The 26,545-nt window shown below is 44.0% G+C and overlaps 1 protein-coding gene and 1 long non-coding RNA gene across 2 annotated transcripts; both read right to left on the bottom strand.

The window, feature by feature from the left end:
• Window positions 1–1,093: 1,093 nt before the first annotated feature.
• LOC139415851 (transmembrane protein 179Ba) lies at window positions 1,094–18,339 on the bottom strand. The gene is made up of 5 exons (XM_071163986.1): window positions 17,832–18,339; window positions 8,943–9,139; window positions 6,917–7,054; window positions 5,056–5,134; window positions 1,094–2,000 (listed from the first exon to the last, which is right to left on the bottom strand). Exons 1-5 carry the CDS (start codon window positions 17,928–17,930, stop codon window positions 1,860–1,862), a joined length of 654 nt encoding a protein of 217 aa, XP_071020087.1. The 5' UTR covers window positions 17,931–18,339; the 3' UTR covers window positions 1,094–1,859.
• A 7,269-nt stretch (window positions 18,340–25,608) lies between these two features.
• Window positions 25,609–26,444, bottom strand: LOC139415867 (uncharacterized). Its single transcript, XR_011635033.1, has 2 exons — window positions 25,729–26,444; window positions 25,609–25,697 (listed from the first exon to the last, which is right to left on the bottom strand). It is a non-coding gene; the product is annotated as an uncharacterized lncRNA (long non-coding RNA).
• Between the last annotated feature and the right edge of the window lie 101 nt (window positions 26,445–26,545).

The raw sequence follows: 26,545 nt of genomic DNA, 5'->3' as shown, positions 1-26,545 counted from the left end.
TGGAATATCTACATAGGCCCATTATCAGCAACCATCACGCCTGTGTTCCTATGACACGTTGTGTTAGCTAATCCTAGTTTTTCCATTTTAAAAAGGCTAATTGATCATTAGAAAAACCTTTAGCAATTATGTTAGCACAGCTGATAACTGTTATCCTGATTAAAGCAATAAAGCTGGCCTTCTTTAGACTAGTTGAGTATCTGGAGCATCAACATTTGTGGGTTCGATTACAGGCTCAAAATGGCCAGAAACAATTAACTTTCTTCCGAAACTCGTCAGTCTATTCTTGTTTTGAGAAATGAAGGCTATTCCATGCAAGAGATTGCCAAGAAACTGAAGATCTACAACGCTGTGTACTACTCCCTTCACAGAACAGCACAAACTGGCTCTAACCAGAATAGAATGGAGCGGCTTTTCTTTCAAAATCAAGAACATTTCCAAACTTTTGAACGGTAGTGCGTGTGCTCCTTTCACACAGTAGAACAAGGCTAATGCCACATTTGACAGACTTTTACACAGTCTGGAGTCATGTTCATTTAGCTTTAGGGAGCAGAACCTACAGTAGCTTAGCGTTGTAAAGAAACAGCCTGGGAGAGCGCATGTAAACATTTGGCTGGCCTACAGTAGCTTAGCGTTGTAAAGAAACAGCCTGGGAGAGCGCATGTAAACATTTGGCTGGCCTACAGTAGCTTAGCGTTGTAAAGAAACACCCTGGGAGAGAGCATGTAAACATCTGGCTGGCCTACAGTAGCTTAGCGTTGTAAAGAAACAGCCTGGGAGAGAGCATGTAAACATCTGGCTGGCCTACAGTAGCTTAGCGTTGTAAAGAAACACCCTGGGAGAGAGCATGTAAACATCTGGCTGGCCTACAGTAGCTTAGCGTTGTAAAGAAACAGCCTGGGAGAGAGCATGTAAACATCTGGCTGGCCTACAGTAGCTTAGCATTGTAAAGAAACAGCCTGGGAGAGAGCATGTAAACATCTAGCCAGATCTAGCCAGGCCTACATTAGCCTTTATGTCATGTCGTAGAGGAGAGATCAGTTAGTCCAACTGGCGTGTCTCTGATGGAAACTACAATAAGAAGGGAAGGATATCTGACAAACCAATGCGTCTTTATTGGTCAAGATGCTCTGCTCACACCTACTGTTATTGGTCGATAACTGTTTTAGAAAGTTCTGTAAAAAAAACATCAATACCTCACTCAAATCAAAACACATATTTGCTTTTCAATATTCATTAAAAAAAGTACAAATAATTGCAGGCAGAAAGGGAATGATGTAACAAAATGGCGTCTTAATAACCAGGAAGGAATCTTAGTGTGTGTTTGCGTAGGACAGTGTGACAAAGCCGACTGTGACTTGGTTTGTCTGTGGTCTTGAGTGGACACACACACACGGAGAGATATTATCTGAGACAATTGATGTCCCTGTAAGCCAGTCTCACTCACTCACACACACACACACCTCTCTCCCAAAATACAAGAACTAAAGGACTGCGGATGGAGGGACCACAGAGAAATGTATAAGAGCTTCACAAAAAGGCACATGAATTGTTCTCAGTTACACTGTTTCAAAACCAGGTGAACAGTGACATTACATGTCACACCATATCTAATATTCGTTATTCCAGTGTCGACCATCTCTGCTTCACTAGGCTGCAGTACCCAGAGGTCCACACACACACACCGAGCCCAGGAACAGCTGTAGAAGAGTGACTGTGTGAGAGACCTACACAGCCTCTCTCGCACACACACACGGTTCATTCATTCTCTTACAGGTCAAACAGTGAGGAGTGTTAGATGTGTGTGTGTGTGTGTTTGAGCGCCTCGCCAACAGGTCGTACGGCGAGACGGTTATGAGTCACTGCTGCTGGGCCTGGCCTGGGAAAAGACGTTCAGTCTCAGAGGGCGTCATCATTCTGGAATCTGACCCTTGACCTCTCTGGATCACCACCAGTATGCCAATCAGAATCCAGAAAAAGAAGTTCACCCACACTGCTGTCTGGAGAGAGGAAAGTGGGAGAGAGAGAGTAGAAGGAGAGAGGGAGAGAGTAGAAGGGAGAGAGGGAGGGAGAGAGTAGAAGGGAGAGAGTAGAAGGGAGAGAGGGAGGGAGAGAGTAGAAGGGAGAGAGTAGAAGGGAGAGAGTAGAAGGGAGAGAGGGAGAGAGTAGAAGGGAGAGAGTAGAAGGGAGAGAGTAGAAGGGAGAGAGGGAGGGGGAGAGTAGAAGGGAGAGAGGGAGGGGGAGAGGGAGGGGGAGAGTAGAAGGGAGAGAGGGAGGGGGAGAGTAGAAGGGAGAGAGGGAGGGAGAGAGTAGAAGGGAGAGAGGGAGGGAGAGAGTAGAAGGGAGAGAGGGAGGGAGAGAGTAGAAGGGAGAGAGGGAGGGAGAGAGTAGAAGGGAGAGAGGGAGGGAGAGAGTAGAAGGGAGAGAGGGAGGGAGAGAGTAGAAGGGAGAGAGGGAGGGAGAGAGTAGAAGGGAGAGAGGGAGGGATAGAGTAGAAGGGAGAGAGGGAGGGAGAGAGTAGAAGGGAGAGAGGGAGGGAGAGAGTAGAAGGGAGGGAGGGGGAGAGTAGAAGCAAATAATAGTCTCTGTTAATGAGATCTGATGTCATAACTTCCTGTTAATACTGACCCCAGACCTGTACAGTCCAGTGTAGAACTGTCTGTTAATACTGACCCCAGACCTGTACAGTCCAGTGTATAACTCTGTTAATACTGACCCCAGACCTGTACAGTCCAGTGTATAACTGTCTGTTAATACTGACCCCAGACCTGTACAGTCCAGTGTATAACTGTCTGTTAATACTGACCCCAGACCTGTACAGTCCAGTGTAGAACTCTGTTAATATTGACCCCAGACCTGTACAGTCCAGTGTAGAACTGTCTGTTAATACTGACCCCAGACCTGTACAGTCCAGTGTAGAACTGTCTGTTAATACTGACCCCAGACCTGTACAGTCCAGTGTATAACTCTGTTAATACTGACCCCAGACCTGTACAGTCCAGTGTATAACTGTCTGTTAATACTGACCCCAGACCTGTACAGTCCAGTGTAGAACTGTCTGTTAATACTGACCCCAGACCTGTACAGTCCAGTGTAGAACTGTCTGTTAATACTGACCCCAGACCTGTACAGTCCAGTGTATAACTCTGTTAATACTGACCCCAGACCTGTACAGTCCAGTGTAGAACTGTCTGTTAATACTGACCCCAGACCTGTACAGTCCAGTGTAGAACTGTCTGTTAATACTGACCCCAGACCTGTACAGTCCAGTGTAGAACTCTGTTAATACTGACCCCAGACCTGTACAGTCCAGTGTAGAACTGTCTGTTAATACTGACCCCAGACCTGTACAGTCCAGTGTATAACTCTGTTAATACTGACCCCAGACCTGTACAGTCCAGTGTAGAACTGTCCGTTAATACTGACCCCAGACCTGTACAGTCCAGTGTATAACTCTGTTAATACTGACCCCAGACCTGTACAGTCCAGTGTAGAACTGTCCGTTAATACTGACCCCAGACCTGTACAGTCCAGTGTATAACTCTGTTAATACTGACCCCAGACCTGTACAGTCCAGTGTATAACTCTGTTAATACTGACCCCAGACCTGTACAGTCCAGTGTAGAACTGTCTGTTAATACTGACCCCAGACCTGTACAGTCCAGTGTAGAACTGTCTGTTAATACTGACCCCAGACCTGTACAGTCCAGTGTATAACTCTGTTAATACTGACCCCAGACCTGTACAGTCCAGTGTAGAACTCTGTTAATACTGACCCCAGCGTTGTACAGTCCAGTGTAGAACTGTCTGTTAATACTGACCCCTGCGTTGTACAGTCCAGTGTATAACTCTGTTAATACTGACCCCAGACCTGTACAGTCCAGTGTAGAACTGTCTGTTAATACTGACCCCAGACCTGTACAGTCCAGTGTAGAACTCTGTTAATACTGACCCCAGACCTGTACAGTCCAGTGTAGAACTGTCTGTTAATACTGACCCCAGACCTGTACAGTCCAGTGTAGAACTGTCTGTTAATACTGACCCCAGACCTGTACAGTCCAGTGTATAACTCTGTTAATACTGACCCCAGACCTGTACAGTCCAGTGTATAACTGTCTGTTAATACTGACCCCAGACCTGTACAGTCCAGTGTAGAACTGTCTGTTAATACTGACCCCAGACCTGTACAGTCCAGTGTAGAACTGTCTGTTAATACTGACCCCAGACCTGTACAGTCCAGTGTATAACTCTGTTAATACTGACCCCAGACCTGTACAGTCCAGTGTAGAACTGTCTGTTAATACTGACCCCAGACCTGTACAGTCCAGTGTAGAACTGTCTGTTAATACTGACCCCAGACCTGTACAGTCCAGTGTAGAACTCTGTTAATACTGACCCCAGACCTGTACAGTCCAGTGTAGAACTGTCTGTTAATACTGACCCCAGACCTGTACAGTCCAGTGTATAACTCTGTTAATACTGACCCCAGACCTGTACAGTCCAGTGTAGAACTGTCCGTTAATACTGACCCCAGACCTGTACAGTCCAGTGTATAACTCTGTTAATACTGACCCCAGACCTGTACAGTCCAGTGTAGAACTGTCCGTTAATACTGACCCCAGACCTGTACAGTCCAGTGTATAACTCTGTTAATACTGACCCCAGACCTGTACAGTCCAGTGTATAACTCTGTTAATACTGACCCCAGACCTGTACAGTCCAGTGTAGAACTGTCTGTTAATACTGACCCCAGACCTGTACAGTCCAGTGTAGAACTGTCTGTTAATACTGACCCCAGACCTGTACAGTCCAGTGTATAACTCTGTTAATACTGACCCCAGACCTGTACAGTCCAGTGTAGAACTCTGTTAATACTGACCCCAGCGTTGTACAGTCCAGTGTAGAACTGTCTGTTAATACTGACCCCTGCGTTGTACAGTCCAGTGTATAACTCTGTTAATACTGACCCCAGACCTGTACAGTCCAGTGTAGAACTGTCTGTTAATACTGACCCCAGACCTGTACAGTCCAGTGTAGAACTCTGTTAATACTGACCCCTGCGTTGTACAGTCCAGTGTAGAACTGCGTTCCCGTGTAAGGACTGATCCAGGTCCTAGACTGAGCCTGTTCACATCTAGATGGGAGTAAATCCAGAATTCAAACATTTTCTAGAGGAATGTTTACACAGTTTACAAACTACTACTGCCCACACAATTCAGAAACCATGACATCTGAAGAAAAGAGAAGTCCATATTGACTCATTACCACCTGGTACCCCTACATATAGCCTCATTACCACCTGGTACCCCTACATATAGCCTCATTACCACCTGGTACCCCTACGTATAGCCTCATTACCCCGTGGTACCCCTACATATAGCCTCATTACCACGTGGTACCCCTACATATAGCCTCATTACCACCTGGTACCCCTACATATAGCCTCATTACCACCTGGTACCCCTACATATAGCCTCATTACCACCTGGTACCCCTACATATAGCCTCATTACCACGTGGTACCCCTACATATAGCCTCATTACCACGTGGTACCCCTACATATAGCCTCATTACCACGTGGTACCCCTACATATAGCCTCATTACCACGTGGTACCCCTACATATAGCCTCATTACCACGTGGTACCCCTACATATAGCCTCATTACCACCTGGTACCCCTACATATAGCCTCAGTACTGCTACTCCTTGTATATAGCCTCATTACCACCTGGTACCCTTACATATAGCCTCATTACCACCTGGTACCCCTACATATAGCCTCATTACCACCTGGTACCCCTACATATAGCCCCAATACCACCTGGTACCCCTACATATAGCCTCATTACCACGTGGTACCCCTACATATAGCCTCATTACCACCTGGTACCCCTACATATAGCCTCAGTACTGCTACTCCTTGTATATAGCCTCATTACCACCTGGTACCCTTACATATAGCCTCATTACCACCTGGTACCCCTACATATAGCCTCATTACCACCTGGTACCCCTACATATAGCCCCAATACCACCTGGTACCCTTACATATTGACTCATTACCACCTGGTACCCCTACATTTAGCCTCATTACCACGTGGTACCCCTACATTTAGCCTCATTACCACCTGGTACCCCTACATTTAGCCTCATTACCACCTGGTATCCCTACATATAGACTCAGTACTGCTACTCCTTGTATATAGCCTCATTACCACTTGGTACCACTACATATTGACTCAGTACTGTTACTCCTTGTATATAGCCTCATTACCACCTGGTACCCCTACATATAGCCTCATTACCACCTGGTACCCCTACATTTAGCCTCATTACCACGTGGTACCCCTACATTTAGCCTCATTACCACCTGGTACCCCTACATTTAGCCTCATTACCACGTGGTACCCCTACATTTAGCCTCATTACCACCTGGTACCACTACATATTGACTTAGTACTGCTACTCCTTGTATATAACCTCAGTACCACTTGGTACCACTACATATTGACTCAGTACTGTTACTCCTTGTATATAGCCTCATTACCACCTGGTACCCCTACATATAGCCTCATTACCACGTGGTACCCCTACATATTGACTCCGTACTGCTACTCCTTGTATATAACCTCATTACCACCTGGTACCCCTACATATAGACTCAGTACTGCTACTCCTTGTATATAACCTCGTTATTGTTATTTTATTGTGTTACCATTTCTTATTTTATTTTGCATTGTTGGGATAAAGCTTGTACGTAACATTTTCCCGGTAAAGTCTACACCTGTTCTATTCGTCGCATGACCAATAACATTTAGTTTATTTTTCCCGTCTACTTGCAGTGGCAGTAGCCACAGATTTAACATGAAGAAAAGTCGCTGCAGAAGTTGTGTATCTAGAGGATGTTATGGTACCTGGTGACGTTGGGGACAGCGTGTAGGACAGAGTCACACAGAGAGTCTCTTCCGACCTTCAGCACACAGCCCGTCACCAGGAGGAAGAAGAGAAACACGCCACACACCACCAGGGTCACGTTGAGCCATAGACGCTCTCTGGAAACACACACACCACACACACACACACACACACACCACACACACAGGTCATAAGGTTAGATAGACATTGCGGACTGTTGAATTCTGGGTTTCAAAACGTGAAGTACTCAGACCCTTTGAGCTGTTCCACCTTGTGTTACATTACAGACCCCCCCCACAATACCCCATAATGACATCACAATACCCCATAATGACATCACAATACCCCATAATGACATCACAATACCCCATAATGACAGAGCAAAAAAGTTTAGGTTTAGGCATTTTAGCAAATGTATTAAAGATAAACTGGACCATTACATCTACATAAGTATTCGTACCCTTTACTCTACTTTGTTGAAGCACCTTTGGCAGCGATTACAGCCTCGAGTCTTCTTGGGTATGACGTTACAAGCTTGGCACACTTGTATTTGGGGAGTTTCTCCCATTCTTCTCAGCAGATCCTCTAAAGCCCTGTCTGGTTAGATGGGGAGCGTTGCTGGACAGCTATTTTCAGGTCTCACCAAAGATGTTTGATCAGGTTGAAGTCCGGACTCTGGCTGGGCCACTCAAGGACATTCAGAGATTTGTCCCGAAGCAACTCCTGTGTTGTCTTGTCTGTGTGTTTAGGGTCTTTGTCCTGTTGGAAGGTGAACCGTCGCCCCAGTCTGAGGTCCTGAGCGCTGTGGATCAGGTTTTCATTAAGGATCTCTGTACTTCGCTACGTTCATCCTTCCCCTCGATCCTGACTAGTCTCCCAGTCCCTGCTGCTGAAAAACATCCCCATAGCATGATGCTGCCACTACCATGTTTCACCGTTGGGATGGTGCCAGGTTTCCTCCAGACATGCTTGGCATTCAGGCCAAATAGTTCAATCGTAGTTTCATCAGAACAGAGAACCTTGTTTCTCATGGTCTGAGAGTCTTTAGGTGGCTTTTGGCAAACTCCAAGCAGGCTGTCATGTGCCTTTTACTGAGCAGTGGCTTCCATCTGGCCACTCTACCATAAAGGCCTCATTGGTGGAGTGCTGCAGAGATGGTTGTCCTTCTGGAAGGTTCTCCCATCTCAACAGAGGAACTCTGGAGCTCTGTCAGACTGACCATCAGGTTCTTGGTCACCTCCCTGACCAAGGCCCTTCTCTACCGATTGCTCAGTTTGGCTGGGCAGCCAGCTCTAGGAAGAATATTGGTGGTTCCAAACTTATTCCATTTAAGAATGATGAAGGCCACTGTGTTCTTGGGGACCTTCAATGCTGCAAAATTTTTTGGGTGTACCCTTCCCCAGATCTGTGCCTCGACACAATCCTGTCTCTGAGCTCTACGGACAATTCCTTCGACCTCATGGCTTGGTTTTTGCTCTGACATGCACTGTCAACGGTGGGACCTTATATAGACAGGTGTGTGCCTTTCCAAATCATGTCCAATCTACTGAATTTACCACAGGTGGACTCCAGTCAAGTTGTAAAAACATCTCAAGGATGATCAATGGAAACAGGATGCTTCTGAGCTCAATTTCGAGTCTCATATCAAACAGTCTGAGTACTTTGATAAATAAGGTCTGTTTATTTATTTGCCATAAATTTGCACAAATTTCAAACAATCTGTTTTCACTTTGTTATTATGGGATATTGTGTGTAGATTGATGAGGATGTTTTATACATTTTACAACAAGGCTGTAATGTTAACAAAATGTGGAAAAAGCCAAAGGGTCTGAATACTTTCCTGAAGGGGCCGTATGTCATGAAGTTAAATGGAAGGTTTTACAACGTCTTGGCGTGACACACACACACACACTCAGAAAGTCTCATAGGACTGTGTCACACCCAACAATGAGTCATGTAAAATACCGTATGTACACACACAAACCCCGTCACACACACACACAAACCCCCCCCCTTCCCACTTACCTGTTAACCCCTCCATCCAGGCAGCATGTATATATCCAGTACAGTGATATAGAGAAGCAGAACACTGCTACACACACTGAGATAGCAGAGACAAAGTAACAGAGAGAAGGAGAGCTGGAGGTCTGGACCAATATGGAGCCTGATGAGGAGTTGTGGTTCACTGTTCCATAGAGCATACAGAGCCCCCCGAAGCTACCCTGGAAAGAGAGAGCATCCGCATTGGTTAAGTTCATTAGTAGTCTACCTACATAGCTGTGAAAAAGTTTATATTTGGGTGAGACTAACAAATGGGACCCTCCCCGGCCGGTAAATAGACCATGATAATGAGTTCAGATAACTTAGCAATATCATATTTGTTTGCTGACATGGGCTAATTGACTGACATAACAAAAACTGCTGATGCACAAACAACATTTCATAATTGCACATTGTGTATTTTATGATTCTAACAGAGTTCCCCCAAAGAAATCAGAATTCAAAAGTCAGAATTTGCAAAAATAAAATGCTTTTTGGTTTTAGGCATACGATTAGCAGTGTTGGTAAAGACATTTACTAATATATATATATTATATATTATTAACATGTGTAAACATTTTTTTCATGAATTTCCTGACTACACTCAGCTTTTGCATCTCCACTTTAGAAACAGGCCATTTACATTTCCTGGTTGTAAGCAAACCACAATATCCAGAATTCATAGCGACTTCAGGATGTAGTACCGCCCCCTGTCGACGTGGATCCTGGGTGTCAACAGGTAGCTAACGTTACTCACTGGACCAGCCACTCGTTCATAGATCAGCAGCTTGTGAATAACCGTTTATTTTTGTGTAGACAACAACTGTTACGTTTTAGTCCCAGTGTGGTGCTCAGTACCTAGCTGTACGAACTACAAGCAAGCACAGTCATGTCATGAATTACCTTATCAAGAAGTTGAGCAGATGTACCGGACGTAGCTAACTTAGCGACCTAGCTAACTACCGCAGAGGCTAATGTGACTGGCCTGTGTTCTAATCCCATCAACATCTGCAGCGACATCAAGCTCAGCACTAGGAACTAGTGTAAGTCACCTTTGCTAAATATTTCCATGACTCCACGTTGAGTAAATAAATATACTGGAGCTAGGCATAAATTAGCTTTGAAACGGTTGGCAGCATTCTCCCTTAAAGTTCAGCCATTCACTTCGCCCACAACTGGCTCATCTGAACTGCAATCCCAAAGCTGTGTTTTAAAATGTTTAGTAACGTCAATAATCAGCGCAAAATAAAAAATTGTTTTTAATATTTAAAAAACAAACACTTACTGTTACAGATCCATACAGCTATAGAGCCTCCATCCTACTAAACTACACTGTAGCAGTTACAGATCCATACAGCTATAGAGCCTCCATCCTACTAAACTACACTGTAGCAGTTACAGATCCATACAGCTATAGAGCCTCCATCCTACTAAACTACACTGTAGCAGTTGCAGATCCATACAGCTATAGAGCCTCCATCCTACTAAACTACACTGTAGCAGTTACAGATCCATACAGCTATAGAGCCTCCATCCTACTAAACTACACTGTAGCAGTTACAGATCCATACAGCTATAGAGCCTCCATCCTACTAAACTACACTGTAGCAGTTACAGATCCATACAGCTATAGGATCCTCCATCCTACTAAACTACACTGTAGCAGTTACAGATCCATACAGCGATAGGATCCTCCATCCTACTAAACTACACTGTAGCAGTTACAGATCCATACAGCTATAGGATCCTCCATCCTACTAAACTACACTGTAGCAGTTACAGATCCATACAGCTATAGAGCCTCGATCCTACTAAACTACACGGTAGTATTTACATATCCATACAGCTATAGGAGCCTCCATCCTACTAAACTGAGTGTGTATTGATGTGGACAAAGTAGTAAAATGCTGGTTAACCACTGACTGGTGTTTGTCATACAGATTTACCCTGCTGCTGACCTTGACACCAGCTTTATGTAGTAGAGATGCTGTAGACCTTATTGGATGAAAGCTTTCTGCTGGGAACTCAAGCTCACCATCTGACTCTGAAGAGGAAAAGACTGGGGCTGGCAAGAGCCAAAGTGTCTAGTCTAAGAGTCCAATGTCATGGAGCTCATGAAGTTCTGCCAGACCAACTGCCATTGGCCAACAAGATGAGGTTCACCAGCTGAAGAACATTCTGGAACCAAGATCATGAAGTCAACATTTTTTTTTTTTCACCAGGTAGGCCAGTTGAGAACACGTTCTCATTTACAACGGTGACGTGGCCAAGATAAAGCAAAGCGACACAAACAACAGAGTTACACAGGAAATAAAACAAACATACAGTCAATAACACAATAGAAAAAGTCTATATACAGTGTATGCAAATTAATTAAGATTAGGGAGGTAAGGAAATAAAATAGGCCGTAGTGGCGAAATAATTACAATTTAACAAATAAACACTGGAGTGATAGATGTGCAGAAGATGAATGTGCAAGTAGCGATACTGGTGTGCAAAGGAGCAAAATAAAAAAGTTCTGCCAGACCAGCAGCCATTGGCCAGCAGCCACAGACCAGCAGTAATTGGCCAACAAGATGAGGTTCACCAGCTAAAAGAACATTCTAGAACCTGCCTGGAACATTCTGGAACCAACAATACATTCATATTCAGTTAGACTGTTGTAGTAGTATAATATAGAATGTCTAGTATGCTCACAACTGCAAAAATGTCTAGATATTGCTAGCTGTTGTACATATGTATATAACCGTGTTTGATCAAATGTTTTATATAATTTTTTACAAATGTACTGACAAGTGACTAAATGTTTCCAGCTGCATCAGAAACCAATGAAATGTTGACTTCAACTTATTGATCCGTTCATTTCAGATAATCATGAAATGTCTTTAGTAGCTAGCTACTGTATCATATAAACTTTACATTTGTTGAAAAATTAAAACGTGTTTCAATAAAACAGGAGATTAGTCTGTCAATATATAGCAAATAAGTAGACATGACTTGTATTCATGACAAATGTTTATTTGCGCTGGAAACCGAGGTGAGTTTACACAGCAGTATGCAGAAACAGTGGTGGTATTGTATGACATACACTGAACAAAAACACAACAGGTAAAGTTATGGTCCCATGTTTCATGTACGGAAATAAAAGACTGCATAAATGTTCCCTGCGCTAATCCATCCACCTGACAGGTGTGGCATATCAAGAAGCTGATAAAACTGCATGATCATTACACAGGTGCACCTTGTGCTGGGGGACAATAAACGACCACTAAAATGTGCACACACAACGCCACTGATGTCTCAAGTTTTGAGGGAGTGTGCAATTGGCATGCTGACTGCAGGAATGTTCACCAGAGCTGTTGCCAGAGACTTTAATGTTAATTTATCTACCATAAGCCGCTTCCACCCAGACAGCTAATGAAAGTGAAGAGTATTTCTGTCTGTAATAAACCCCTTTCGTGGGGAAAAAACTAATTCTGATTGGGGAGCCCGGCCCACTCCCAGGTGGAAAACAAAGCTAGCTAGCTCAACTTAGTTAGCTTGGCTTGTAGTGGCACAAGAAAGACCCGTTACTGCCGAATTGATCAGGAACAATACAGCCGTGTGTGAAAACAGAGCTTATTTTGCTAGCTTGCTACCGACGGCAAAAAAAAATAACTTACTCGTTTGCCATTTGCCCTCCCAGTCGAGCTGGTCGACGCCATCTTGTGTGTTCTGAAGAACGTCTCCAGCACACCTCTATTTAAAAAAAACAACTAAAACGGTGGTCTGTCACACGATCCATGGCGTGTGCCGTGACCCTCTCCAGTAACAACTATTCCATCGAATTCGTAGCAGAACAGACATCCCTCTTCTTTTCGTCATGGCTGGACAACACCTGCATAGGCCACACCAGTCGGGACAACACCTGCATAGGCCACACCAGTCGGGACAACACCTGCATAGGCCACACCAGTCGGGACAACACCTGCATAGGCCACACCAGTCGGGACAACACCTGCATAGGCCACACCAGTCGGGACAACACCTGCATAGGCCACACCAGTCGGGACAACACCTGCATAGCCCACACCAGTCGGGACAACACCTGCATAGGCCACACCAGTCGGGACAACACCTGCATAGGCCAAACCAGTCGGGACAACACCTGCATAGGCCACACCAGTCGGGACAACACCTGCATAGGCCACACCAGTCGGGACAACACCTGCATAGGTCACACCAGTCGGGACAACACCTGCATAGGCCACACCAGTCGGGACAACACCTGCATAGGCCACACCAGTCGGGACAACACCTGCATAGGCCACACCAGTCGGGACAACACCTGCATAGGCCACACCAGTCGGAGTCTGATCGCGGCTTCCTCATCGCTGCTCGCTGGTCTCACAATTCTTGTTGTCTACTTCTGAACTCCTCTTCAGTGTATTCCGGCTCAAATTAATAGGGCTGTATGTAAAAAGAATATCACAAGCCCGATGAAGCCCGATGAATATGACAAGCCCGATGCGAAGGATATACTGCTTCCTCAGGAACAGGCCCCGATCCCCGTGAAAACCCCACTTCCCTCCATTCTGCTAGCAAACGTGCAATCCTTGGAGAATAAAATCGACAAGTTACGTGGAAGATTAAACTACCAACGGGACATTAAAAACGAACATATTATTCTTCACTGAGTCGTGGCTGAACGACGACAATATCAATCTGGTTATACGATGTATCGGCAGGATAGAACAGCGGCGCCTGGTAAGACAAAGGGCGGGGGACTATGTATTTTTGTTTAAAAAAAAGCTGGTGCACGATATCTAAGGAAGTTTCAAGCTATTGCTCGCCTGAGGTAGAGTTTCTCATGATAAGCTGTAGACCACATTACCTACCGAGAGAGTTTTCATCTATATTCTTTGTAGCCGTTTACCTACCACCACAGTCAGAGGATGGCCCTAAGACAGCATAAAAAAAGTGGTCAGATGAAGCAGGTGTAAAGTTTAAGGACTGTTTTGCTATCACAGACTGGAGTATGTTCTGGGATTCCTCCGATGGCATTGAGGAGTACACCATATCAGTCACTAGCTTCATCAATAAGCTCATCAATGATGTCGTCCCCACAGTGATCGTACGTACATACCCCGACCAGAATGCATGGATTACAAGCTGCCGCTTTCAAGGAACGGAACTAATCCGGAAGCTTATAAGAAATCCCGCTATGCCCTCCGACGAACCGTCAAACAGGCATAGTATCAATACAGGACTAAGATTGAATCGTACTACACCGGCTCTGACGCTTGTCGGATGTGGCAGGACTTGCAAACCATTACAGACTACAAAGGGAAGCACAGCCGAGAGCTGCCCAGTGACACGAGCCTACCAGACGAGCTAAACTACTTCTATGCTCACTTTGATGCAAATAACACTGAAACATGCATGAGAGCACCAGCTGTTCTGGAAGACTGATCACGCTCGCCACGGCCGATTAGAGTAAGACCTTTAAACAGGTCAACATTCACAAGGCAGCAGGGCCAGACGGATTACCAGGATGTGTACTGTGAGCATGCGCTGACCAATTGGCAAGTGTCTTCACTGACATTTTCAACCTCTCCCGAGTCTGTAATACAAACATGTTCTAAACAGGCCACCATAGTCCCTGTGCACAAGAACACGAAGGTAACCTGCCTAAATGACTACCGACCTGTAGCAATCACATCTGTAGCCATGAAGTGCTTTCAAAGGCTGGTCATGGTTCACATCAACACCATTATCCCAGAAACCCTAGACCCACTCCAATTTGCATACCACCCCAACAGATCCACAGATGCCATCTCTATTGCACTCCACACTGCCCTTTCACACTTGGACAAAAGCAACACCTATGTGAGAATGCTATTCATTGACTACAGCTCAGCGTTCCAACACCATAGTGCCCTCAAAGTTCATCAAAAAGCTAAGGACCCTGTGACTAAACACCTCCCTCTGCAACTGGATCCTGGACTTTCTGATGGGCCGCTCCCAGGTGGTAAGGATAGGTAACAACACATCCGCCACGCTCATCCTCAACACGGGGGCCCCTCAGGGGTGCACGCCCAGTCCCCTCCTGTACTCCCTGTTCACTCACGACTGCACTGCCAGGCACAACTCCAACACCCTCATTAAGTTAGCTGATGACACAACAGTGGTAGGCCTGATCACCGACAATGACAAGACAGCCTCGGGGGGAGGTCAGAGACCCCATTCTCATCGACGGGGCTGTAGTGGAGCAAGTTGAGTTTCAAGTTCCTTGGCGTCCACATCACCAACAAGCTAACATGGTCCAAACACACCAAGACAGTCGTGAAGAGGGCACGACAAAACCTATTCCTCCGCAGGATACTTTAAATATTTGGCATGGGCCCTCAGATCCTAAAAAGGCTCTACAGCTGCACCATCGAGAGCATGGTTGCATCACTGCTTGGTATGGCAACTGCTCGGCCTCCGACCGCAAGACACTACAGAGGGTAGACTCCAGCCACCCTAGTCATTGACTGTTCTCTCTGCTACCGCATGACAAGCGGTACCGGAGCTCCAAGTCTAGGTCCAAGAGGCTTCTAAAACAGCTTCTAGCCCCAAGCCATAAGACTCCTGAACATCTAATCAAATGGCTACCCAGACTCTTCACATTGCCCCCCCCCCCCCCCCTTCCACGCTGCTGCTACTCTCTGTTGTCATCTATGCATAGTCACTTTAATGACTCTACCTACATGTACATATTACCTCAACTAACCGGTGCCTTCACACATTAACTCTGTATCGGTACCCCCTGTATATAGCCTCCGCATTAACTCTGTACTGGTACCCCCTGTATATAGTCTCCACATTGACTCTGTACCGGTACCCCCTGTATATAGCCTCCACATTGACTCTGTACCAGTACCCTCTGTATATAGCCTCCACATTGACTCTGTACCGGTACCCCCTGTATATAGCCTCCACATTAACTCTGTACCGGTACCCCCTGTCTATAGCCTCCACATTAACTCTGTATCGGTACCCCCTGTATATAGCCTCCACATTAACTCTGTACTGGTACCCCCTGTATATAGTCTCCACATTGACTCTGTACCGGTACCCCCTGTATATAGCCTCCACATTGACTCTGTACCAGTACCCCCTGTATATAGCCTCCACATTGACTCTGTACCGGCACCCCTCTGTATATAGCCTCCACATTGACTCTGTACCGGTACCCCCTGTATATAGCCTCCACATTAACTCTGTACCGGTACCCCCTGTCTATAGCCTCCACATTAACTCTGTACTGGTACCCCCTGTATATAGCCTCCACATTAACTCTGTACCGGTACCCCCTGTATATAGCCTCCACATTAACTCTGTACCGGTACCCCCTGTCTATAGCCTCCACATTAACTCTGTACTGGTACCCCCTGTATATAGCCTCCACATTAACTCTGTACCGGTACCCCCCTGTTTATAGTCTCGCTATTGTTATTTAGTGCTGCTCTTTAATTCCTTGTTACTTTTCTCTCTTATTCATATTTTTTTTTAATACTGCATTGTTGATTAGGGGCTCGTAAGGAAGCATTTCACTGTCAAGGTCCGAATACCTGTTGTATGTGACTAATACTATTTTATACACCCGCTCATTACCCATAATTATGTAGGGAGGCTGGGAAAAACACCCCAGATAGAGGCTAGCGATGTAGTTTCACTTTAAGGTTTAAATCTCATTTTAAGAAGTGCAATTCCTCTTGTTAGTTCTTCTTTTCTTCACATACAAAATCCTGTGATCAATATGATGATTTCTCTCTCCTTTTGTTGTTGTTGGTGGGTACATGTGGTATAAACTGAGTGTAAATTGACATGAATATTGTACCTGTAACCCCCCCCCCCCCCCCCCCCACACACAAAAAAAGGACAAAGCAAATACATTTTTTAGCAATGGATGTGTTTTGTGATTTTGTTTTTATAGAGGCTTGTGACGACCCAGTCACAATCTTTAGCTACACTTCCTGGTCTGTTACAGTAGGCCTAGGTTATGAATGGGTAAAACTATGAAAGTAGCCTAATTTGAGAGAGAGACGGCAGCTGTATTGTCGGGTAAACTTTGAGAACTTGTCGGTTTAATTTGAACTAATAATCCCCATAATGGTCTTGTTTGGTCGAAAGAACTGAGTCACAGGTGTTTTCCTGAACTTTGAGTGTCACTATTTTGGGGTAAAGCATTGATCAGTCATTAGGCATGTCTGGACAGTTTCCATTTCATTTCTCACTCTCTCAACCTGCCATTGTAGAGAACAAACTGTACTTTCACTTTGTTTTCGTAGGGAAGTGTGATTTAACACAATGATTAACCCTAAAAACACGGCACTTCGATAAAGCTACGACTGGCAGTAACGTTTTCGCAGCAGGTTATGAGAATTAAGGCAGCAGGTTAAAATAATTCGATTATGGTTAGGAAAAGCATTATGGAAAACGCTCTCGTAACCTTCAACGAAAAGTCACTTCCGGTCGTAGCTGTATCGAAGTAGCGTGCTTTTTGGCCGCCACTTGTCAAACTAACTATTTGGTTAAGGCTTATAGGAAGTTAAGGAAAACCTCCATATTCTACCACAGGTATTTTCTGCTGCGATAATAAAAAAGTTGGCTACGGTGTACAGACGCTTCATAAGACATACCAGAGTTAGGCCTAACATTCTCCCCAGTGAAATGATTTAGCCCATCAGGTGATTCCAATAAAGAAATGTCGACTTAGAAACTCAATCAAAGCTAAAATTGTGCAACTGCGACATAAACTTTGTCCAAAGTAGACTGCGAGTCAAAACATCGGTCAACATTACAAACTGTCAGCAAAGTTAACTTAAGAAGTCAAAGTTATATTCTTACCTGTACGATAGTGAGAGAAGATGCCGTGACTATCCCACACACGAAAGAACTGGCGTATAAGCCCATCTCAAGGAGAAGCAGCCACGGTATCACCATCATGGTCCCCCTGTTCAAGCCCTCTCTCTCCGCTGTCTACCGGAGCGCGTGACAGACAGCGGTGTTTTTTTTACGTTTTTCAGTTGACGCGACGACGTCACAGCACCAACCTGCCTTGCTGTGGCACCGACGGAGCGTTTTCCGTCCCCTCTCCCACGCCGCACACCCCTCCCCCCTGTGCTTCTCTGCCTGTGCACTGTTGCGGTAACTTCCGTTGCACAGACAGCTTCTCCAACTCTCGTTTGCGGCAGAATTTTCTGTGGCAAAACTCCCCAATGGCAACCTGAACAGTAGCTGCTAACCTCTTTTACCAACAAAAGTCGCTGGAGGGGTCTGAAAACTCGCTAAATACACAACACTGACTGACAAAGACGTAGCGGGGACGCGCTCCAACCATTTATACCCGCGTTCTGGAACTGACTCGGAAGTGCGCATTCGATACAGTTGGGACATTGAGACATTACCACCACGAACTAAAATATTATCTGGAGCAAATGTTTTTGACCTGCCCTGTCCTGGTGTGAATAATTTCAATATTGTGGGGGTTGCTGTATTTCGACATGTGTAATATGGGGGGGGGGGGGGGGGGGGGGGGGTGGAGGGCTCGGTCGGGACAGAGCTAGAGATAACATCAGCCTGATATACCAGCCTACAGTAGCAGCTAATGTGTGGTATTCAATGTAGGACTACATTCTGTGAGACTTTTGAAAAATCCTGCAGGGTTTGACATGAACCTGTTCATCCACTTCTGCTTCAGACAAGAAAGGTGACTGGACATGGCGTTGTGTTGTTTGAAGCAAGACAATTGCAAGACACTTTACAAAATAAAATGCATTATTATTCCCATACCATTATAACAGAGAATCAGACCAATTATACTACCCTCTGCCTATTGGCTACTTAGCTTATTCACGCTTGTCTCAAAATACAACACTGCCCCTTTAAGACAAAAAAAAAAACACATCTTTACCTGACTGGGTTTTCAAAGATGTCTAGAAATGTACACATTTTGTGCTCTTATAGGAGAATCACTCCCCTATTGCTGACTACAGATGATCTATAACTGGGCTAATAACTAATAACTAATAGCTAATAACTCACTAACTAGTAATCACTCCCCTATTGCTGACTACAGATGATCTATAACTGGGCTAATAACTCACTAACTAGTAATCACTCCCCTATTGCTGACTACAGATGATCTATAACTGGGCTAATAACTCACTAACTAGTAATCACTCCCCTATTGCTGACTACAGATGATCTATAACTGGGCTAATAACTCACTAACTAGTAATCACTCCCCTATTGCTGACTACAGATCTGGGCTAATAACTCACTAACTAGTAATCACTCACCCTATTGCTGACTACAGATGATCTATAACTGGGCTAATAACTCACTAACTAGTAATCACTCCCCTATTGCTGACTACAGATGATCTATAACTGGGCTAATAACTCACTAACTAGTAATCACTCCCCTATTGCTGACTACAGATGATCTATAACTGGGCTAATAACTCACTAACTAGTAATCACTCCCCTATTGCTGACTACAGATGATCTATAACTGGGCTAATAACTCACTAACTAGTAATCACTCCCCTATTGCTGACTACAGATGATCTATAACTGGGCTAATAACTCACTAACTAGTAATCACTCCCCTATTGCTGACTACAGATGATCTATAACTGGGCTAATAACTCACTAACTAGTAATCACTCCCCTATTGCTGACTACAGATGATCTATAACTGGGCTAATAACTCACTAACTAGTAATCACTCCCCTATTGCTGACTACAGATGATCTATAACTGGGCTAATAACTCACTAACTAGTAATCACTCCCCTATTGCTGACTACAGATGATCTATAACTGGGCTAATAACTCACTAACTAGTAATCACTCCCCTATTGCTGACTACAGATGATCTATAACTGGGCTAATAACTCACTAACTAGCAAAGGATATGAACAAAATGTGCACACATGGCTACTGTACATGCAGGTCCTGTCTTCCTGGTGATGGCAAACAAACAAATTAATGTTGTTATTCCTATGAACAGAGAAAGTGAAATATTCCTCGATATTACCAAAGACCCAGGCCGCTAATAATAACAACGACGACGTAGTCATTACAGCTGCACTGCTTGTTCTAGCGCTGAGTGGAAATAGGAAGAACGTGCATTTTATGGCTTATAAAAGTGTTGAATACAAAGTGTTGACAGGGCTGAGTAAGAACATCAAGTCACTCATAAAAACAGCAGCTCTTTGCTGTATTCGTTGACAGTCTCTCTAGTCGTGGTTTTAAATGTTTTGAAACAGCAGCTCTATGCTGTATTCGTTGACAGTCTCTCTCTAGTCGTGGTTTTAAATGTTTTGAAACAGCAGCTCTATGCTGTATTCGTTGACAGTCTCTCTAGTCGTGGTTTTAAATGTTTTGAAACAGCAGCTCTATGCTGTATTCGTTCACAGTCTCTCTAGTCGTGGTTTTAAATGTTTTGAAACAGCAGCTCTATGCTGTATTCGTTGACAGTCTCTCTAGTCGTGGTTTTAAATGTTTTGAAACAGCAGCTCTATGCTGTATTCGTTGACAGTCTCTCAAGTCGTGGTTTTAAATGTTTTGAAACAGCAGCTCTTTGCTGTATTCGTTGACAGTCTCTCTAGTCGTGGTTTTAAATGTTTTGAAACAGCAGCTCTTTGCTGTATTCGTTGACAGTCTCTCTAGTCGTGGTTTTAAACGTTTTGAAACAGCAGCTCTTTGTTGTACAAATATGAACTAAATACTTATCCATTGTTAAAGGGACATTAAGGTACATTGACCATTGTTAAAGGTACACTATCCATTGTTGAAGGTACCGTAGATTATCCATTTCAAATGATACGTATATAAAACATGTACCGTAGGCTGCCACTCAAAAGGAAAAGAAAAACGCTTTATTTAGACTGGCACCAAGGTGAAGCATGGTGAGCGTACTCTTTATTTAGACTGGCACCAAGTGCAGCGTGGTGAGCGTACCTTTCCTCTTTATTTAGACTGGGACCAAGGTGCAGCGTTGTGAGCGTACTCTTTATTTAGACTGGGACCAAGGTACAGCGTGGTGAGCGTACTCTTTATTTAGACTGGGACCAAGGTGCAGCGTGGTGAGCGTACTCTTTATTTAGACTGGGACCAAGGTGCAGCGTGGTGAGCGTACTCTTTATTTAGACTGGCACCAAGGTACAGCGTGGTGAGCGTACTCTTTATTTAGACTGGGACCAAGGTACAGCGTGGTGAGCGTACTCTTTATTTAGACTGGGACCAAGGTGCAGCGTGGTGAGCGTACTCTTTATTTAGACTGGGACCAAGGTGCAGCGTGGTGAGCGTACTCTTTATTTAGACTGGCACCAAGGTGCAGCGTGGTGAGCGTACTCTTTATTTAGACTGGGACCAAGGTGCAGCGTGGTGAGCGTACTCTTTATTTAGACTGGCACCAAGGTACAGCGTGGTGAGCGTACTCTTTATTTAGACTGGGACCAAGGTGCAGCGTGGTGAGCGTACTCTTTATTTAGACTGGGACCAAGGTGCAGCGTGGTGAGCGTACATTTCCTCTTTATTTAGACTGGCACCAAGGTGAAGCATGGTGAGCGTACTCTTTATTTAGACTGGCACCAAGGTGCAGCGTGGTGAGCGTACTCTTTATTTAGACTGGGACCAAGGTACAGCGTGGTGAGCATACTCTTTATTTAGACTGGGACCAAGGTACAGCGTGGTGAGCGTACTCTTTATTTAGACTGGGACCAAGGTACAGCGTGGTGAGCGTACTCTTTATTTAGACTGGGACCAAGGTGCAGCGTGGTAAGCGTACTCTTTATTTAGACTGGGACCAAGGTGCAGCGTGGTGAGCGTACTCTTTATTTAGACTGGGACCAACCAACACAACCAACACATCCAACACAACGATAGACAGCTGTCCCTGATTGAGAACCATACCTGGCCAAAACATAGAAACAGAAAACATAGAATGCCCACCCCACATCGCACCCTGACCTAACCAAATAGAGAAATAAAATGTCTCTCTAAGGTCAGGGCGTGACAGGTTGATTCATTTGGTTTCTGTTAGTAATTCACTTGGTTCAACAGTTGCCATATCCGCTAATTGATCATTACTGCAAAGCTTGTTAGCCAATAGACAACTGGGTTGATTACCATGGATGTAATGATTGAGTCTCACATGTTGGATGGCAAAAAAAAATACTGCTCTCTGTCTCATCAATAAATTTAGTTCTGTCTTGACTGAAGAGAGTAGTCGCTACCTGGTCTGTAAAAAAGTGTTCATTCAGAATGCTCTAACATGGTATAAAACCTTTTTTCAATTTCTGATATCTTATTTAACTGTGATTTATTCAGTACAGATGCAAATGCATTTGTAATCGTTTTGAATAAATCCTTTAAAGGGAAAAATGTTCTACTTCATATTCATCCTTTCCATATATACTGTATGCTGATATTGGTGCTGGAGATGATGAACATGAAGTTGAGAAACATTTTTTTTTTATCCCTTTAATTGCATCCCCATAAAATCCAAGGATCATATGACCTGAGTTCTTGTTAATAATTATAAATTCAAACAATTCAGTTTCAAGTTGTTCACAGAAAGAAGTATTTTTCCAAAAACATTAAACATTAAAGCTTTTTATGGCTCTTCTTTTAGGAGATTCAAAACATTTTGAAGTTGGCAGTAGTAAGCGTGGTGGTCAGACAAGCTCATATGTTACATTTCTATTTTCTTAATTAAATAAAATAGAGATGTAGATAATAGTATGAAATCGATTTGTGAAAATGATTTATGCATGTTTTGAGTAGAACGTGTACTCTTCCGCTTTAGAATGATGTGTTCGCCAGGCATCAATGAGGTTATAATCAGAGAGTAAATGTTGACGAGACTTGGTTGAGTGTGGATTATAGTAGTTCTTATCAGATTGGTCCTGCATGTTTAGAATGGACATATTCGGAGAACTTGGCACGTGAATGTTCTCACAACGTTCCAATGAAACGTGTCCAGAACATTCTTATTTAATAGTCTGAGAACACGGTAACCACTTTCTGGGGACGTTTTGTTTGGCATTGAGAGAATGATCTCTTGGAAAACAGTATTTGCACATCACTGAAACGTTGTATATGAAAAAAGTTTGATAATGTCCTAATGAGACTCTAACGGGAACGTTTTTTTTTTTTTTTTTTAAGTTGTGGGAACATTTGTTGTTAGTACAGTGTAGACATTGTTAATGTTGCAAATGACTTGTAGCTGGAAACGGTCGATTTTTAATGGAATATCTACAGAGGCGTACAGAGGCCCATTATCAGCAACCATCACTCCTGTGTTCCAATGGCACGTTGTGTTAGCTAGTCCAAGTTTATAATTTTAAAAGACTAATTGATCATTAGAAAACCCTTTTGCAAGTATGTTAGTACAGCTGATAACTGTTGTTCTGATTAAAGAAGCAATAAAACTGGCCTTCTTTAGACTAGTTGAATATCTGGAGCATCAGCATTTGTGGGTTCGATTACAGGCTCAAAATGGCCAGAAACAAAGAACTTCCTTCTGAGACTCATCAGTCTATTCTTGTTCTGATAAATGAAGGCTATTCCATGTGAGAAATTGCAAAGAAACTGAAGATCTCGTACAATGCTGTGTACTACTCCCTTCACAGAACAGCGCAAACTGGCCCTAACCAGAATAGAAAGAGGAGTGGGAGGCCCCGGTGCACAACTGAGCAAGAGGACAAGTACATTAGAGTGTCTAGTTTGAGAAACAGACGCCTCACAATTCCTCAACTGGCAGCTTCATTAAATAGTACCCGCAAAACACCGGTCTCTACGTCAACAGTGAAGAGACGACTCCGGGATGCTGGCCTTCTAGGCAGAGTTGCAAAGAAAAAGCCATATCTCAGACTGGCCAATAAAAATAAAAGATTAAGACGGGCAAAAGAACACAGACACTGGACAGAGGAACTCTGCCTAGAAGGACAGCATCCCGGAGTCGCCTCTTCACTGTTGACGTTGATCTGATCAGATCACACACTCTTACCAAGAGGACCTTACTGACCCCAATAGTACTGCCAAACTCACAGGGGTCTGGTGAAAGAGAGAGAGTGAGGGAAAGAGAGGGAGTGATGGATAGAGAGATTCTCAGGAGACGGTCAGAGGGGAGGGACCTCTGACTTTCTCATCCAATAGGTTTTGGAGATGAGAGGACACGACGATGATGCAACCTGAGAGAGAGAGAGGAGGGTTAGATAGAGTAATGGAGAGAGAGAGGTAGAGAGGAGGGTTAGATAGAGTAATGGAGAGAGAGAGGTAGAGAGGAGGGTTAGATAGAGTAATGGAGAGAGAGAGGTAGAGAGGAGGGTTAGATAGAGTAATGGAGAGAGAGAGGTAGAGAGGAGGGTTAGATAGAGTAATGGAGAGAGAGAGGTAGAGAGGAGGGTTAGATAGAGTAATGGAGAGAGAGGTAGAGGAGGGTTAGATAGAGTAATGGAGAGAGGTAGAGAGGAGGGTTAGATAGAGTAATGGAGAGAGAGAGGTAGAGAGGAGGGTTAGATAGACTAATGGAGAGAGAGAGGTAGAGAGGAGGGTTAGATAGAGTAATGGAGAGAGAGAGGTAGAGAGGAGGGTTAGATAGAGTAATGGAGAGAGAGAGGTAGAGAGGAGGGTTAGATAGAGTAATGGAGAGAGAGAGGTAGAGAGGAGGGTTAGATAGACTAATGGAGAGAGAGAGGTAGAGAGGAGGGTTAGATAGAGTAATGGAGAGAGAGAGGTAGAGAGGAGGGTTAGATAGACTAATGGAGAGAGAGAGGTAGAGAGGAGGGTTAGATAGAGTAATGGAGAGAGAGAGGTAGAGAGGAGGGTTAGATAGACTAATGGAGAGAGAGAGGTAGAGAGGAGGGTTAGATAGAGTAATGGAGAGAGAGGTAGAGGAGGGTTAGATAGAGTAATGGAGAGAGAGAGGTAGAGAGGAGGGTTAGATAGAGTAATGGAGAGAGAGAGGTAGAGAGGAGGGTTAGATAGACTAATGGAGAGAGAGAGGTAGAGAGGAGGGTTAGATAGAGTAATGGAGAGAGAGAGGTAGAGGAGGGTTAGATAGAGTAATGGAGAGAGAGAGGTAGAGAGGAGGGTTAGATAGAGTAATGGAGAGAGAGAGGTAGAGAGGAGGGTTAGATAGACTAATGGAGAGAGAGAGGTAGAGAGGAGGGTTAGATAGAGTAATGGAGAGAGAGAGGTAGAGAGGAGGGTTAGATAGACTAATGGAGAGAGAGAGGTAGAGAGGAGGGTTAGATAGAGTAATGGAGAGAGAGAGGTAGAGAGGAGGGTTAGATAGACTAATGGAGAGAGAGAGGTAGAGAGGAGGGTTAGATAGACTAATGGAGAGAGAGAGGTAGAGAGGAGGGTTAGATAGACTAATGGAGAGAGAGAGGTAGAGAGGAGGGTTAGATAGACTAATGGAGAGAGAGAGGTAGAGAGGAGGGTTAGATAGACTAATGGAGAGAGAGAGGTAGAGAGGAGGGTTAGATAGAGTAATGGAGAGAGAGAGGTAGAGAGGAGGGTTAGATAGAGTAATGGAGAGAGAAGAGTATGGTAGGTTTGTGTGTGTTAACTTTCCTGTCATGAGAAAAAAATAAGTCACCCTCCATGTTCCCTCTTCAATCCTCCATTTTATTTCTCAGTGTTTTCACCACTTTCCTTCATTTATCACACTGATTTTATGTCATAACATCAACAACCTGTGTGTGTGTGTGTCATAACATCAACAACCTGTGTGTGTGTGTGTCATAACATCAAAAGCGTGTGTGTGTGTGTGTGTGTGTGTGTGTGTGTGTGTGTGTGTGTGTCTGTCATAACATCAAAAATCATCAAAAAAGTTGAGGCACAGATCTTGTCATATATTATAAACCATGGAAACACAATTAATATAATGACTATTCTAGATTCCAGTAATTCCATTTTTATGTTAAAAAACCCAGCAGGAATATCATAGCGTATCACAGATTTGACATGTTTACATGAACTTCAAAAGATCAAGATCATATTTAAAAAAAAAAAAAAAAAAAATGTTTTTAACAACAACAAAACAACAGTATAGTAAACAAGTAAACAAACAAAAGTGGAACATTCCATTTCACAGAGAAGACTACGTCGCCGCATAGCAGAGCTCTATCGCTGTGGAGCGACAGTCTTCCACGAACACAATAGATGAGCCACGAGAAAGACAGAGGCCTGTGTCCCAAATGCCTATGGGTCCTCTTGTCAAAAGTAGTGGACTAATTAGGAATTCCACCAGTTTCAGGGCAGAACTGAGTGCACGGAGAAAACTTTGTGCACTAATAGTACAGTAATAGTACAATACAGTAACAGTACAGTACTGTAATAGTACAGTACAATACTGTAATAGTACAGTACAATACTGTAATAGTACAGCAATAATACAATACTGTAATACTACAGTAATAGTACAATACTGTAATAGTACAGTAATAGTACAATACTGTAATAGTACAGCAATAATACAATACTGTAATAGTACAGTACAATACTGTAATAGTACAGCAATAATACAATACTGTAATACTAC

The sequence above is a fragment of the Oncorhynchus clarkii genome, chromosome 9, assembly GCF_045791955.1.
Source record: "Oncorhynchus clarkii lewisi isolate Uvic-CL-2024 chromosome 9, UVic_Ocla_1.0, whole genome shotgun sequence".
Classification (NCBI taxonomy): Eukaryota; Metazoa; Chordata; class Actinopteri; order Salmoniformes; family Salmonidae; genus Oncorhynchus; species Oncorhynchus clarkii.
The sequence above is the reverse complement of the archived record's forward strand: the minus strand, read 5'-3'. Positions and strand labels throughout refer to the sequence as shown.

Bases quoted from the DNA above. Each gene is read 5' to 3' on its own strand.
- LOC139415851 (XM_071163986.1), bottom strand. From the start codon at position 17,930: ATGATGGTGATACCGTGGCTGCTTCTCCTTGAGATGGGCTTATACGCC. The intron at 5,135-6,916 runs GTACCATAACAT...ACTCCCATCTAG, and splicing joins GCTGTCCCCAACGTCACCAG to ATGTGAACAGGCTCAGTCTA. The intron at 2,001-5,055 runs GTCAGTATTAAC...TCCTCTCTCCAG, and splicing joins CTGGACTGTACAACGCAGGG to ACAGCAGTGTGGGTGAACTT.